Raw genomic sequence first — 17,107 nt, forward strand, 5'->3', positions numbered from 1 at the left:
TCACTTGCTTGGCAGCATCTCTGGACACAGTAACATTAAAGAAATCCGCAATTAACAAAAAATCTTTTTTCCTGCACCGATTAAAAACTTCCGTAGTTGGAGCAAGTGTAAACGCCAATAGATCAAATTCCATTTTGACGCATGCAGTCTGCCCTCACCCCAAAGAGTAAGTTCAACAACAAATAACTTTGTAGAGGACAACTCATAACTCTACAAAGTAATGGAATTCATATCCCGGACGAGCCCCCAAATATGTTACGTCCTAAGAATGTCTAGGGGTCAGAACGTAACAAAGCTTAAGATTTTAAAGAGCTATAGTCAGGGCCCTGCCACAGCACCACAACAGCAAAGTTCTTTTCAACAATTTTATTCTTAAAGTTAACAATTTACTTAGAGTAAATTGGGAAGGAAACAAAGACTTCAGGAGAGGGCAATGCCAAAATAACAAACAAAAGTTTAATCTACCTGGGAGAGTCAATTTCTTATTAAACCTCTTAAAGAAAATACAAATAAATAACAGAAATGTACACTCTCTCCCTACCTGACCAGAAAACCAGGAGAAAACGAGGGATAGCAAAATAAAATTGCCACTCACCTCCCTACAGTTCCCAGACAATAAAAAAAAACAAATAATCAGATAGATAACAGCTTAAAAGATAAAGCAAAAGGGTATGGACTGGGATGTCTTACAAAGAAGCAACAGTGACACAAAGAAGCACAGTGTTGCACAGGTCCACGACAAGGAACACAACAGCTCTCAACAACTGGGCCGTTCAGGACACAGACCATGCTCTGGAGAAAGGTTCTCCTTGAATGATAGTTCTGCTGGCTTTTATGCTGCGTCCCTCCTGGATGATAAGCAGGTTCAGCTGGAGACGTAATCAGTTACCTGCCAGAGTGACAAATTGGGAGGAGCCAAAAGAGAGCAGGAGACACCAAAACAACAAAGAAAGCACACACAGATCACAGTGCCATGTACTTCACAAAAAAATATGAACAACACACATAGGCTATGCATAGAATTCTGATGTTTAATTTATAATGAGTACAGACTCACCCAAACCCCACACCTGAAAGAGAACTAACCCTAAACCTAACCCATTTAAAAAAAAAATCTCCTATTGAGGAGACCCCCAAGTGTCAAAAAGAGAGGTTTTGTCTGATTTATAACTTCTCCAGAACTTCTAGATACAAAAGATATGTACTTTCATGAACAAACACAGCAACCCTACACCTAAACCTGTTTTATTCGGACATCATTTAATAATTTAATAATATGTATATACACTCACCGGCCACTTTATGTGGTACACCTGTACATCTATTTATTTAGTAACAACGATAGCTAGACAAATAGACCCAAATGCAGAGGAACCAAAGATTTTACAGATAAGTTGCAAAATATAGAATGTTAAATATGAGCAGTCACGAGGATCCTGGCACCAGCTAGAGCAGTGGGGAGAGATGATAGAGAAGCACGGGTGCTGTGGTCGCATCTGGTGCAATCCGTGAAGAGTGTGTTCGTAGGATGAGTGTGTGCATTGTGGAAGTCAGGAACAGATTCGTAGAATCCTCCTTGGAAGGTAGATGAGGTGCAGATCAACGCCAGGCAGAGATGGGCAGATATAACTCCCGACAAGCGGGCAGAGACGAGGTATCCTCCTGGAAGGCAACCACACACCAGACACACGGGCAACCAACAGATAGAGACAGGACCAATTAGAAAGAGAGGGTGAGGTTAGTACTCAACAATCCAGCAAAGATACAAAAAACACAAAGGGCTTAAGAAGAAAGTGCATTGGGAAAGAACAGGTGTTGCTCGGCACACAATCAGTGGCATAATCAGCATTCCCCTGGGAACAATAATTGTTCCCAGGGAAACGCTGATTATCTCTACCAGCAACGCCTGTGAGATAGGAGGGAGAGAAAATGACAAAGCATACAAAACAAACCGGCAAACTCACCAGAGCTGTGACATATTCATGCGATTATCTAATCAGACAATCGTGTGGCAGCAGTGTAATGTATAAAATCATGCAGATATGGGTTAGGAGCTTCAGTTAATGTTCACATCAACCATCATAATGGGTAACAAATATGATCTCAGTGATTTAGAACGTTTCATGATTGTTAGTGCCAGATAGACTGGTTTAAATATATATATATATATATATATATATATATATATATATATATATATATATATATATACATTACTGTGCAAAAGTCTTAGGCACACAAGATGTTTCACAAAAGTATTTGTTTTAAGATTGTTATTTATATCTTCAGCTTTAGTGTGTGGAAATATAAATGTTAGACTTCCAAACATTACTTTTGCAAATGGAAATGATTAGAATAGAAGAACAGGGAGTCCTGCAACAGATGTCATGGCCCCCACAAAGCCCCCCACTGAACATCGAGTCAGTCTGAGATTACATAAAGAGACAGAAGCAATTGAGAATATATAGAAGAACTGTGGGGAATTCTCCCAGAAGCCTGAAACATCCAATCTGCCAACAACCAAGAACAACTGTGTCCAGCAGAATCTAGGAGAATTGGTGCTGTTTTAAAGGCAAAGGTGGTGACACCGAATATTGATTTAGCTTTTTATATGTTTACTGGACTTGGTATAGTGGACTAATTGATAAATGAAAACTATTTATGTCATTATTTTTGAAGACATCCTCACTATGCAACATATATGTGTATAACATATATATAAATATACTGTATATACACCGATCAGCCACAAAAACAAAACCACCCGCCTAATATTGTGTTGCTTGTGTAGATTGACAAATTCACTTGTGAAATGTTTTGCTGTGAACTGTATAACAATGATTGGCATATGTAATATGGTATAAAGCCGCTTCCTGTATTGTCTATATATATAAATATAAATATACTGTATATACACCGATCAGCCACAAAAATAAAACCACCTGCCTAATATTGTGTTGGTTCCCCTGATGCCGCCAAAACAGCATCAACCTGCATCTCAGAATAGCATTAAGAGATACTGTTCTTATAACCACAATTGTACAGTGTGGTTATCTGAGTTACTGTAGACTTTGTCAGTTCAAACCAGTCTGTCCATTCTCTGTTGACCTCTCTCATCAACAAGACATTTCCATCCACAGAACTGCCGCTCACTGGATGTTTTTTGTTTTTGACACCATTCTAGATACTCAAATACTCAAACCAGCCCCTCTGGCACCAACAATCATCCAGAGAGGTCAACAGAGAATGGCCAGACTGGTTGAAACTGACAAAGTCTACGGTAAATCAAACCACTCTGTACAGTTGTGGTGAGGAGAATAACATGCAGATTGGTGCTGTTTTGGCAGCACGAGTGGGACCTACACAATATTAGGCAGGTTGTTTTAATGTCCTGGCTGGTCTGTGTGTGTATATTTATTTATATATATATATATATATATATATATATATATATATATATATTAGGGCTGTCAATTTAAAAATGTACGCAATTTATCGCAATGCCCCCACACCGTAATAAGGACGATTCCTGAGAAATACAAGCTTGTAGTACCACCTATTTACTCCAGAGGGCAGTAAGTGAAACTTCAGCTGTATGAGCAACACGCAGTTTATACAGTGAACAGAACAACCCTTCAGCAGACACACAACACAAACATGCATTACGTTCTTGCGTTCACAACACTTGATGGAGCACAAATTCGAACTAAGGGATCTCAAGATGTGTTCTAAGTATTAAACTATATTTAACTTGACACAGTGACCTTGTCACCCAGTGATTTTATGTTTATGACACAACGCACCCGAGACGCGACACAAGCATCTGTCTGACGCAGGTGAACATTGACGGGTCCTTAAACAAGCCCTCATAATAAATCTCCAACTGATTGACAAATTCACTTGTGAAATGTTTTGCTGTGAACTGTATAACAATGATTGGCATATGTAATATGGTATAAAGCCACTTTTTGTATTGTCTTATCAATGATTGACTCTTCTGCCACAAGAATGTAATGCATTTTAATTATCTGAATATGTTTTATTACATATATATATATATATATATATATATATATATATATATATATATATATATATATATATATATATAATTTTCTAATATTTAAAGATAGCTATGTATAATTATTTCATCATTATATATATATATATATATATATATATATATATATATATATATATATATATATATATATATATATATATTATTGTTATATGAGGGGCTTTCTCTGCAAATATTTGTATATTCGATTAATTGTGGTTAATTAATCGGGACACCATGTAATTAATTCGATGAAAGTTTTTATTGATTGACAGCCCTAATATATAGTCAGAAGTTTACATACACCTTAACTAAATACATTTAAACTCCACATACACTTTCCACAATTCCTGACAATTATTTGTAACATTCCCTGTCTGTCACGACTGGAGGCAGCGAAGGCAGACGAGGAGAGCGGATCTAAATGCAAACTTACTTTATTAAACAGACAAACCAATAAACACAAAGGAAAACCCTCAATGGGGAAATAAACATAAAACGGAGAACATGGGCAGGGACAGCATACCAGGCTAAACAACATTCACAAACAAACAACGACCGACAGAGACTGAACAAACAGACAGGGTTTAAATACATGAAAAAGGGAAAAGGGGCCAATGAACAAACAGAACTCAAACAAGGTAACAAGGTGATGAACAGAAACCAATGGCAAATTAAAGAGGGCAGGTGAAAACAATGAACGGAGAACACGAACGCTAACAGGGAGACTATGGAGCTACACAAGGGACAAAAAGTGATAAACAAAGGGCAACGGTGAAACAAGACAAGGTAATCCTTACAGAGTCCCCCCTTAAAGGAGCGGATTCCAGATGCTCAAAAGTGACATAACAAAAAACAGGAAGAACAAATGTCCGTTGACTGGGGGGGGGCTTGTGGTGGACAGACAGACCAAGGGGGGCAACGAAGGGCAGACAGGCAGTCCAGGGGGCAACGAGGGGCAGACAGACAGTCCAGGGGGCAACGAGGGACAGACAGACAGACCAAAGGGGGCAGACAGGCAGACCAGGGAGGCCGAGAGGGCAGGTAAGCAGTCTCTGGGGGTGTGTGCAGGGAACCAGGTCGGGTGGCCGGGGGGGCGTCCACCGGGTAGGGACAGGTTTCGGTGGTCTGGGAGATGGCCGCAGAGCAGGGGCCAGTTCAGGGGGCCTGGGAGGTGGCCACAGGACAGAGGCCGGTTTAGATGGCCCGGGAGCTGGCCACTTGGCAAGGGCCGGTTCAGGGGACCTAGGAGGTGGCCACAAGACAGGGACAGGTCTAGGAGGCCTGGGAGGTGGCCATCGGACAGGGACAGGTCCAGGAGGCTTGGGAGGTGGCCATCGGACAGGTCCAGGAGGCCCTGGAGGCAGCCTCAGGACAGGGACAGGTCCCGGAGGCGGAGCTGAGAGGGGCTCTGGAGACGAAGCTGTGGGAGGCTCTGGAGGCTCAGGAGGCGGAGCCAAGGGAGGCGGAACCATGGAAAGCTCTGGAGGCTCAGGAGGCGGCGCCGAGGGAGGCAGAACCATGGAAAGCTCTGGAGGATCAGGGGGTGGAGCCGTGGGAGGCTCAGGAGACAGAGCAGAGGGAGGTGGCGCAGCAGGAGGCTGTAGAGGCGAAGACGAGGGAGGCTCTGGAGGCCGAGCCGTAGGAGGCTCGGGAGGCTTTGGTGGCGGAGCCGAGGGAGGCCTAGGAGGCGGAGCCGAGGATGGCTCAGGAGGTGGAGCCGAGGGCGGTGATGCCGTAGGCAGCTCTAGAGGCGGAGGCTTGGAAGGCTCTGGGGACGGAGCTGAGGATGGCTCAGGAGGTGGAGCCGAGTGCGGTGACGCCGTAGGCAGCTCTAGAGGCGGAGGCCTGGAAGGCTCTGGGGATGGAGCTGAGGAAGGCTCAGGAGGCGGAGCCGAGGAAAGGAGCGCCGTAGGAGGCTTTAGGGGCGGAGACCTGGAAGGCTCGGGAGGCGGAGCCCTAGAAGGCTCGGGAATCTCTGGGAGCAGAGCCGTAGGAGGCTCTGGAGGCGGAGCCCTAGAAAGCTCTGGAGTTTCTGGGAGCAGAGCCGTAGGAGGCTCGGGAGGTGGAGCCGTAGGAGGCTCTGGAGGTGGAGCCGTAGGAGGCTCTGGAGGTGGGGCCGTAGGAGGCTCGGGGAGAAGGGCCGTGGAAGACTTGAGAGGCGGAGCCCTGGGATGCTTGAGAGGCTCAAGAGGTGGAGCCCTGTAAGGCTCGAGAGGCTTGAGGGGCGGAGCCCTGGAAGGCTCGAGAGTCTTGAGGGGCGGAGCCCTAGTAGGCTCGAGAGGCGGAGCCCTGGGAAGCTCGGGAGGAGCTCTGGGAGGCTCGAGAGACTTGAGAGGCGGAGCCCTAGAAGGCTCGGGAGGAGGAGCTCTGAGAGGCTCGAGAGACTTGAGAGGCGGAGTCCTGGAAGACTCGGGAGGCGGAGCTCTGGGAAGCTCGAGAGGAGCCCTGGAAGACTCGGTAGGCGGAGCTCTGGAGAGCTCGGAAGGCGGAGCTCCGTAAAGCTCGGAAGGCGGAGCTCTGGAAAGCTCAGGAGGCTCGGAAGGCGGAGCTCTGGAAAGCTCGGGAGGCGGAGCTCTGGAAAGCTCGGGAGGCGGAGCTCTGGAAAGCTCGGGAGGCTCGGAAGGCGGAGCTCTGGAAATCTCGGAAGGCAGAGCTCTGGAAAGCTCGGAAGGCGGAGCTCTGGAAAGCTCAGGAGGCTCGGAAGGCGGAGCTCTGGAAAGCTCGGGAGGCGGAGCTCTGGAAAGCTCGGGAGGCGTTGGCGCTTGGACGGTCATGGCTCCAGGCGCTGGCTCAGGGACGGTTGAGGCTACAGGCGCTGGCTCAGGGACGGTTGAGGCTACAGGCGCTGGCTCAGGGACAGTCGAGGCTACAGGCGCTGGCTCACGGACATCTGAGGCTACAGGCACTGGCTCATTGACGTTTTAGGCTATCGGCACTGGCTCGCTGACGTCTGAGGCTACAGGCACTGGCACGGGGACGTTCGAGGGCTCAGGCTCGGTCACCGTGGCTGACGAGGACTCAGGCTCGCTCACAGTGACATGCGTGGGCTCTGGCTCGCTCACAGTGACATGCGTGGGCTCTGGCTCGCTCACAGTGACATGCGTGGGTGCTGGCTCGCTGACCATGGCAGGCGTGGACACTGGCTCGCTGACCGTGGCAGGCGTGAGCTGGAGAGCGGAGGCTTTCCTTCTCCTCCTCCGGGCGGAAGAAGTGGGCAGCGCTGGCTCATCGATCCGGGTAGGCAGGGGCTCAGGCTCGACAGCCGGAATCACGAGGGGTGGTTCTTCAGGCGCGAGTTCTCTCAGGACGAGACTCACGTACTCCCTCCACGTGAGGTCTCCGGAGTCTGGCAATTCCCTCTGCCACTGTGTTGGTAGCCCGAGCCAGTAGATGGTCTTCAGGGATGTCGTTGAAGCCGGTGTGGACGGCAACAGCGGAAAAGAAGTGGGAGTACTCGCGGATGGTCAAATCCGCCTGGGCCAGTACCGTAAAGTAAGCCGCTAGATCCATTGTAGTGGTCGGTCGTTCTGTCACGACTGGAGGCAGCGAAGGCAGACGAGGAGAGCGGATCTAAATGCAAACTTACTTTATTAAACAGACAAACCAATAAACACAAAGGAAAACCCTCAATGGGGAAATAAACATAAAACGGAGAACATGGGCAGGGACAGCATACCAGGCTAAACAACATTCACAAACAAACAACGACCGACAGAGACTGAACAAACAGACAGGGTTTAAATACATGAAAAAGGGAAAAGGGGCCAATGAACAAACAGAACTCAAACAAGGTAACAAGGTGATGAACAGAAACCAATGGCAAATTAAAGAGGGCAGGTGAAAACAATGAACGGAGAACACAAACGGTAACAGGGAGACTATGGAGCTACACAAGGGACAAAAGTGAAAACTAAGGAGTTACAGAAGTGACAAAAAGTGATAAACAAAGGGCAACGGTGAAACAAGACAAGGTAATCCTTACACTGTCTAAGGCCATTTTGGATCACTACTTTATATGAAGAATGTGAAATGTCAGAATAATAGTAGAGAGAATGCTTTATTTAAGCTTTTATTTCTTTCGTCACATTCTCAGTGGGTCAGACGTTTACGTACACTTTGTTAGTATTGCCTTTAAATTGTTTAACTTGGGTCAAATGTATTGGGGAGCCTTCCACAAGCTCTCTTTGTTGTCAATCCATTTTCCACAACTTTGGAGGTATGTTTGGGGTCATTGTCCATTTGGAAGACCCATTTGTGACCAAGCTTTAACTTCCTGGCTGATGTCTTGAGATGTTGCTTCAATATATCCACATCATTCTCCTTCTTCATTATGCCATCTATTTTGTGAAGTGCACCTGTCCCTCCAGCAGCACACAACATGATGCTGCCATCCCCACACTTCACAGTTTGGATAGTGTTCTCCATCTTGCAAGCCTCACCTTTTTTCCTCCAAACATAACGATGGTCATTCTGGCCAAACAGTTCAATTTTTGTTTCATCAGACGAGAGGACATTTCTCCAAAAAGTAAGATCTTTGTCCCCATGTGCACTTTCAAACTGTAGTCTGGCTTTTTTATGGTGGTTTTGGAGGCTTTCAGGTTATTTCGATATGGGTCTTGTTTTACTGTGGATATAGATTCTTGTCTATCTGTTTCCTCCAACATCTTCTCAAGGTTGTTCTGGGATTGATTTGCACTTTTCGCACCAAATTACGTTCATTTCTAGGAGACAGAATGCATCTCCTTGCTGAGCGGTATGATGTCTGCATGGTTTGTACAGATGAACGTGGCACCTTCAGGCATTTGGATATTGCTCCCAAGGATGAACCAGACTTGTGGAGGTCCACAATTTATTTTTTCTGAGGTCTTGGCTGATTTCTTTTGATTTTCCCATGATGTTAAGCAAAGAGGATCTGAGTTTGAAGGAAGACCTTAAAATACATCCACAGGTACACCTCCAATTGACTCCAATTAGCCAGTTAGCCTATCAGAAGCAAATTGGCCAATTGCCTGAAGGCTTGACATAATTTTCTTGAATTTTTCAAGCTGCTTAAAGGCACAGTTAACTCAATGCAAGTATGTGAACGCAGACTCTTCTAGCTACACTAGGGTGACCATTGGAGCTGCCCCCTAATAGTCGGCCAAATGTTAGTCAATGAGTAGGGTCTTGGTCGACCAAGTTTTGATTGGACAGTTTGTTGCAGAAAAAAATCCACATGAATCTTATTACCGCTGGTTGGACGCTTGGTGCTACTATGAGATAATTTTTGTTAAGCAGGCTTAGGGTTAATCCTACACAATAAAGCAAGACACCTTGATTTCAACCTTTAAACTTCATTTTTTATTTAACTTAGATAAACAAAGATAAAATATTAAGTGCAATTAAAATGTGTGTTGTTGAACTTTTTGAAAGATGTCTTTACAGCAGTTGTGAATCTCTTTGGAAACTAACCTACAACATCTCTTTGGAAACTAACCTACAACATCTCTTTGGAAACTAACCTACGTCATCTGTGCATTCTCTACCGTTAGGGCATTTCAAAATAATACAAATTAAACACCTATCGTCTAAACATGCAGGCAGAAAATGACTTACACAAATGAAGATGATGATAATAATCACTGAAAGTTAAATCATGGTTCGAGGTGAATGTGTTTTTGTATTATTTTATGTTTTAATCACAGATGTATAGGCTGCAGAGTTGCATTCACAATAAAACTCAAAACACCTCCTGAGCTGAGATATCTGAGGTCAACTGAAGCACTCATAGATGATGCTGTTCTTGACACAAAATTCAGAAGACAGAAACAAAGAAAGAGTGAGAATCTTTTACATGTGCGTGTTCCTCGAGACTGCAAAACAGCGTTTCATACTTGCGCATAGACGGCTTTTCTGTCATCTGTTCTTAATAATATAATAAAGTGTTTCTTCAAGTTTCTTCTGTGTGTTCACTGGCAAATGATTAGTAATATTAATTTGATAATAATAATAATTTAATACATGGGAAAATTAGCCAAATATCGTCTTGACGAGATCATCGTCTGTCGGCACAACCATAATGTGCATTTCTCTCTATAAATGAACTAAATGTTCAGACAGTCTCCTTGCTGGTGTTTTCTGACACATTCAGAATCATGACTGCTTTTGCCGGTGTCGCTGCGGCTCGCTTCATGTGTGCGCTTGTTAAATTCATATTTTACAGATTCATTATTACGGTTTATTATTTCTCTGTAATAGAACAGTTGAACAGTGTTAGCAATATTACTTATAACATTCTTTCTCAGCCCTGGAACTCAAACAATTTTCTCATGCCCCCCAACATATATATATTATATATATTAAGTAATTAAATTAATATCATAAACGTGCGACGACTACTCTACTAATTTACACCTACCAGTCGACTAGGAAAATCTTTGGTCGCAGGCAGCCCTTGTGACCATACATCTTCTTTATCAAAGACATTAAAAAGCATCTGGCTTTCAAAGTTGCCTAAAATGTCAAGAATTTGGCTTAGTCTCCATATTCATGTGCTCTCTAAAGTAAGGCGCATCCTTTTTTTAACCATCTTAATGTGTCCTTACGTGGTTCTGGCTAAGAGCAGCAGCGCATGCTCTCTCCTTCTCTCACACGCTCACTAAGTTTTTATGTGTTTGAGAGGAAGCTAGCCCGCTCGACTGCTCTCAGCCAAAAAAATCAATCACACAATGATGTAAGTACACTTTTAAAGTACTTATATACTGCATATATTATATGTATGTGTATGTTGATGTTTGTGTCTAAAAGTAATTTCTGGGTTGAATGTAATGGTTTAATGTGAGTATGTACATTCCTAGAAAACATTAGTTTAGACTTTTTGTGAACTGTATGTCGTTTGTGCGCAGTATGTGACCCCTTTAAGAAACACACACAAAATATACACACACTAATGTGCTCCACGGGTACAGGTCTTTATCAGTGAGTAATATAAACTTCCCTCGCACTTCAAATTGACAGAAGCAAATCTGCTCCCTCGTTAATGAAACAAAGCACTTTGTGCTCAACAATGATCCATTAATTAACAGAGCACAGATGAATTACTGCCTCCATAGACTGCTTGAAACACATGATGTGTAATAAACCAAAGGTAGCTCCTCATATTTCCTTCTCCCAAAATTATTTTAACTTTCAAAAAAATTTCACTCATAACTTCCTTGTGATTAATTGTTTTTCTTTGATGAGTTAATAATTTCCTACTCTTAAAACTATTTAAGGGTGTTGTGAGTTTGATGAAGTCTGGGTGTTTTACAGATGTGCTCCATAGGGTACCGCCGGGTGAACGGAACAGTGTATCGTGGCGTGTGTGAGCTCTGCCGATGCAACGGACATGCGGAACGCTGTGATGACATCACTGGACAATGCCTGGTAATATGAACACAGTGTGTGTGTTTGTGTTTGTGTGTGTGTGTGTGTGTGTGTGTGTGTTGTTGAGTTGAAAGAATGGATTTTGTTGTAATTTCTTCTTATATCCTTCTAATAAATATCCATATCTAATAAAAAGACCAGCTTTACCAGCATGTATTTCCCATGCTGGTCTAGGCTGGTTATACTGGTTAGTGCTGTCTTGGTGCTGGTCAATCCTTCTGAGACCTGAGTGTGTGTGCTGTGTGCATTTTCCATTTTTCCCTTTTTGATGTGTTTTCAGTAGCACCTAATAAACAAGCAAAAATAATAAAAAATTATATCTGCAAGCAGCGATCAACGAGGTTCAAGCATTTAATGTCATTTAAGTACATATGTAACAGATATGAAGTATTAATTAGACAGTCTGTTTGCAACTAAAATAATGATAATGTACCTTAATTTGTTAACATTTCTGGCTGTTATAGTGCCACCAAGAGGCAGAGGTACCTAATTTGTGTCCTCAGATTGACCTTCTACATATTTTTTTTTTAAAATTGGTAACGATATCTCATTCTGTTCAAGAGTTTTAACCATTTAAAAAAAAGTGGCCACCCCCACTTTGTAGTTCCGATTCGGTGAACGGCCTAGGACTGGTATGAAAATGTAATTTAGTTAAATAATCTAAAATATTTAACAAATTATTTGATTCACACCAATATTTCCTGAGGCAAATTTGTTCAGATAGAGGAGGTGTATCATATGATATAAATAACGTGTTTCTTTGTGAAAGACAGTCATATATACATAGATTTACACACATTTAAAATGTGATAGCACCTCCCAGTGGCCAATTTTTTTCAAAGTTTGCACAGACCTCCACAGGCCAAGAGATAAATAGGCCTATCATCTTTCATTTCGATAGGGCTTTTTTTAACCTTTATATTGCAAGGTTCAGAAAAGCTTTATCGAAACGAAAGATGGTAGGCGTATTTATCTCTTGGCCTGTGGAGGGCTGCTAAAAGCTAATTGGTCAATGGCAGCCATGTATTTCAAGATATGGGACTGTCCTTGTAGACCTTGATGGCACCTTGGACACTGCATGCAATATTTCAATTTGATAGGACCAACGGTTCTATAGTTAGAGCCATTTCTAGCTTTTTATTATAGCGCCACCAAGAGGCAGAGGCATGACCCCATATATAAGTTTATCAAAATTTGGTGATAATATCTCAATCCGTTCAAACGTTATAACCATTTTAGTAAAAGTGGCCATACCCTTTACGTATGCTTTGGCATACCGTTTGACGAAAAATCTGAAGTTCAAAATTCCTTTAATAACTTTTCCTACTGGGAATCTTTCTACACTGGTTTGGTTCCGATCAGGTGAACGACCTTAGACAAGTTTGTTTTTTATTCTTTTCAAACAATCAAAAATTGCAGAAAAACAAGGGGCAGAGCCAAAATTGTCCAAAGCTTAAAAGATTTGCTAAGAATTTTGTTTCTAGCCTATACAGATAAATTTTTTTATATAGCGCCACCTATGGGCCGATTGGGCCAGCGGAAGTACTACCATCACTGAAAGATTCAAGTCTCTAGGCCTTTTCTTTCATTCAATAGTTTATTATGTGTCCAGGAGTGTTGGTTATTCATGTTTTTGAGATGTTTCAGACATTACATCAGAAATTACCATAAATAATTCTGATTCAAAGTAATGACCAGCATCATCCAATCACTGCCAACCATGTTCAAATAAAATGATCCATTATAAATGGTGAATCTATGTATTGATGATCATGTTGAGTGATCAAACATCATCTGCAGCCTGAAACTGAACTTTTGATCAGATTTTAGGAGTGAACGCACTTAACTGCATAGAGAGATATAGGATGCTCCCTTGCTCCCTATTTAGTGAATGACTTAACCTGTTGATATGCAATCCCCCCGCACGTGGTAGTGACGTCACTCTGCTTACATTTAATATATAATTTACCGTCTATAAATGTAATTAATGTTAACAAATTATACTTCTTTTCAAAGGTCAAAGGGTTCAACATTGATATCCGATCTCTGTTTCAGGATAGCAATGCTCCAGAAACAGCAATTTAGTGATTTGTGCCAGGAGTATAAATGAAAACAAGTTATATCAAAACGGGACTTCATACCTTTATTATGAAAACACGATCGCCAGATGAATCCAGTTCAACACACTTGAGTCAATTGTCCATTACAAGCGTTCACTGAAAAACCTTCAATAGCACTTTTTGCCCATAAAAGTGATAAATCTGAGAAATATTGATATATTCTCCATTGTTTACATGAGATTTCTCCTGAAAGAATTACCCTTTGTCATCGTTCTTCAACTAACTATGCAATCTGAGCAGCATTCATGTTGTAAAACTGTATATGATCTTATATATTATTGTCTTATAAACAAAACCAGCCTCTCTCCAAAGTCTATTTCTAAAAATGGGGCATAGTTTTATTCATAATACCCGAGCAGTGCCGTCAGATTTAGTGGCGGAGCCTTAATTTTACTCTGTACGCTTCCAACGATTTTACAGAGAAAAAAGCCGCAGGAACCTCATTTTTTGTTAGATCATGGCTTGTGGCTTTGAGAACATTTCTGGATTTCCGGGTTGTCTTGGCACTTTTATTATAGTTTTTTTTTTATTATAAAAACAACATTACTATAAACAACATATATTAATTGTGAAACTTGGGAAATAAAGCCCAAACTGTCTTCTTTCAAAATAAACTACAGCTATGTCTATACTCCAAAGGGTCCAGCAAATACAACCATTTAAGTTCAGGTATGTAATTCTCATAGTTTGTGCTCCAAAAGGGGGTGCGTATCAACAGGTTAACTTCCAGTGTGCTGTCTGTCCGCACTGGTCTCAGAACAGTTTGAAATGCACCTTATTATTATAATATATATTATTATATCATCCTAACTCCACACAAAAAAACTCCTAACTCCAACATTTTTCAGTTTTTGGATGAACTCATTGATTCTCAGTGTAACAGTGCACAGTAAATATAGGAATTCTAAGGAAAAGATGCACTAAAGTACACATTAGTGTACATTGTGTTTATCAGCATGATGTTCCACGGTAAATCACTCAAATTTAAAAAATGGCATTTCAGATGAATCTAGAGACTCAAACAGGTTGTGTAACACATTAATGAGGTTTCCTTCTAGACAAACTCCGCTGTGGTTGGCGCCATGACTCTGTGTCGAAAGTTTAACCCTTTACTGATACCAAAGAGTCTTCTGAACAGAGATCAGTTGGTTTGAATTCATTTAAATTGTGCGTTGCATATAGAGAATCCAAAATACAACATCCATGCATGTGTATGCAGGGTCACACGAGGCTAGCTGGTAGACCAGCGTTGTCTTTCTGATGAAGCTGTTTAAGCTAGTTTAAAAGTCTGGTAGGGACACCAACACACTAGCATCCTATGCTGGGAGACCAGCACCCAAAACACAACATAAGCTGGTGACCAGCAATCCTGGTCTTTTCAGCAGGGTGTGCAGAATTGGCGTCCTTTGACGTGCTGCACCATTGCTTTTGACATGCTTTTGTTGTTATTGCTTTTTGCCAACTATCACTTTGAATTGACAAAATAACTAAGGCTGTCGATTTAATGTGTTAATTGTGCAGCCTCAAGCTGTGCAGGCAACCAACCACAGGATGTGTTTCAAGAGCTAACACCCTGACAGCCTTTTGCAAGAGTCTTTGGCAAGTTTTGCAAGAGTCTCATTCGCTTTTATTAGGGTTAGGTTTAGGGTTAGATTTAGTGGTGGATCAAGGTTATGGATAGTTTAAGGGGTATGTGTAGGTGTAGGGTTTCTGTAGGACTCCAAATAAACACAATAAAGACAGTTTGTGAACATTGCATGCAGCTCTTACTTTCGCCAACCAGGGGTTACCTTCTAGACACGAATCAAACATGAAACAGCAGGACGTGTTCTTGAGTTCAATTACAGATGGATGGATCTCTGAATGCAGTGGTCTCGAGGTGCATGTTTAAAAGTGACTAACTGAATATAACTTGACACAGCGGGCTAAAAACTCGCTTTTATGCTCAAGACACTGAAAACCAGTTAATTGCGATGCAGTAACAGTAAAGCACTCCAAAATCATCTGTCTGACGCATGTAAAGTATACATAGACCAACAAAAATAGCTCCGAAATACACAACATATTCTGTGAGAACACACATTCTAACTCCAACAGATTGCTGTGGACCAGTGATTGACTTATGTTCAGTGATTTGGAAATAAAGCAAACAATCTATCTATCTATCTATCTATCTATCTATCTATCTATCTATCTATCTATCTATCTATCTATCTGTCTGTCTGTCTGTCTGTCTGTCTGTCTGTCTGTCCATCCTGACAATTCTGCCATGATATCCTCATATCTTTATTATTTCTTTGCAACACAAAGGGAGAAGTTCAGAAAAATGTACAAGCAGTTTGTTTCCAGACAGTGAGTGTGAATGGTGACCTCAACTGTCAATCAAGATTTCAAAGAAATATATATATATATATATACATTCCCCCGTCTTCCATTGGTTGGGCAAACAGCTTTTGTATGGCTTTGTAAGACTTGACATATAGTGTATAATTAGTTTGGACCACTTTTATGGTGCCTTTTTGGAGCTTGGCAGCCTCATGTCCCCATCCACTTTCATTGTATCGTAGAGAAGCTCAGATATTCTGCTAAACTTTTCGTTTTATCTTCCACTAAAGAAAGAAAGTCTGAGGTGACTACGGTGTGTAAATTATGCCAGAATTTTTTATTTTGGGTGAACTATTTTTCAAGAGTGGGTAGTGTGTCTTCAGATATGATGTAGTTCAAATAGTTAAATATACTGTATACAGTTTTTTGTCTATCCTGATGTAAATGTGTTTGTTTTTGTATTGTAGGACTGTAAGCACCACACCGTAGGACCAAGCTGTGACCAGTGTGCTCCTGATTACTATGGAGATGCCACCAAGGGAACAGCCAATGACTGCCAGCCATGTGCCTGCCCTCTACTGATCCCATCAAACAAGTATGCCTAGTCCAATTATCTATGACATCATACTCTAAAAATAAATGGTTTAATTTACTTCCATGCAGTTTTAAATACAGTATATAATATTTCCTCTAACCATTAAAAAGGGTTGGGGGTAACTAGTTTGAAACTATAAGCTGCAATCTACTCACATTTCCATGTAGTTTAACTACAGTAAAGTTAACATTTTGAAAAAGAAGTTGAAAATGTAGCTCCCCTACGCAGTACCGCCACTCCCTACATGCATACTACACAGTCTGAGTAGGGCGCCAACTCCCTAGGGGGGCACCATCTTACCCTAGGAGGGCACCAGAAAGTCCACCGGCTGCCCTGACTCGCATGTTATACATTTTTCAAGGACCCAAAAGCAGTTCATATCACCCCGTCCACCTGGAACTCTGCATAGGGCATCAATTTGGCCAGCGGCGGCCCTGACCCTACGAGCTTCTAACAAAAAAAGTAACATTTTTAAATACCATATATAAAATTATATATTTACATGCTCAAAGGACCTACCAGCTTGCACCATGTAATGTTTCATGACTGAAATCATCTATATAACTGAATCAAAATAGTGATAAACAGCATTATTTAACT

The 17,107-nt window shown here is 42.0% G+C and overlaps 1 protein-coding gene across 4 annotated transcripts in view; it reads left to right on the plus strand.

The window, feature by feature from the left end:
- Positions 1 to 17,107, plus strand: part of lama2 (laminin, alpha 2) — a 385,152-nt gene that overhangs the window by 204,002 nt on the left and 164,043 nt on the right. For all 4 annotated transcript variants that reach the window (XM_052095596.1, XM_052095599.1, XM_052095597.1 and 1 more), the window contains exons 16-17: positions 11,354 to 11,467; positions 16,380 to 16,507. In XM_052095596.1, the coding sequence (XP_051951556.1) occupies positions 11,354 to 11,467; positions 16,380 to 16,507 (242 nt within the window). The remainder of the gene's footprint in view (positions 1 to 11,353; positions 11,468 to 16,379; positions 16,508 to 17,107) is intronic.

This window comes from Xyrauchen texanus, chromosome 28 (assembly GCF_025860055.1).
Source record: "Xyrauchen texanus isolate HMW12.3.18 chromosome 28, RBS_HiC_50CHRs, whole genome shotgun sequence".
In the NCBI taxonomy this organism is placed as follows: domain Eukaryota; kingdom Metazoa; phylum Chordata; class Actinopteri; order Cypriniformes; family Catostomidae; genus Xyrauchen; species Xyrauchen texanus.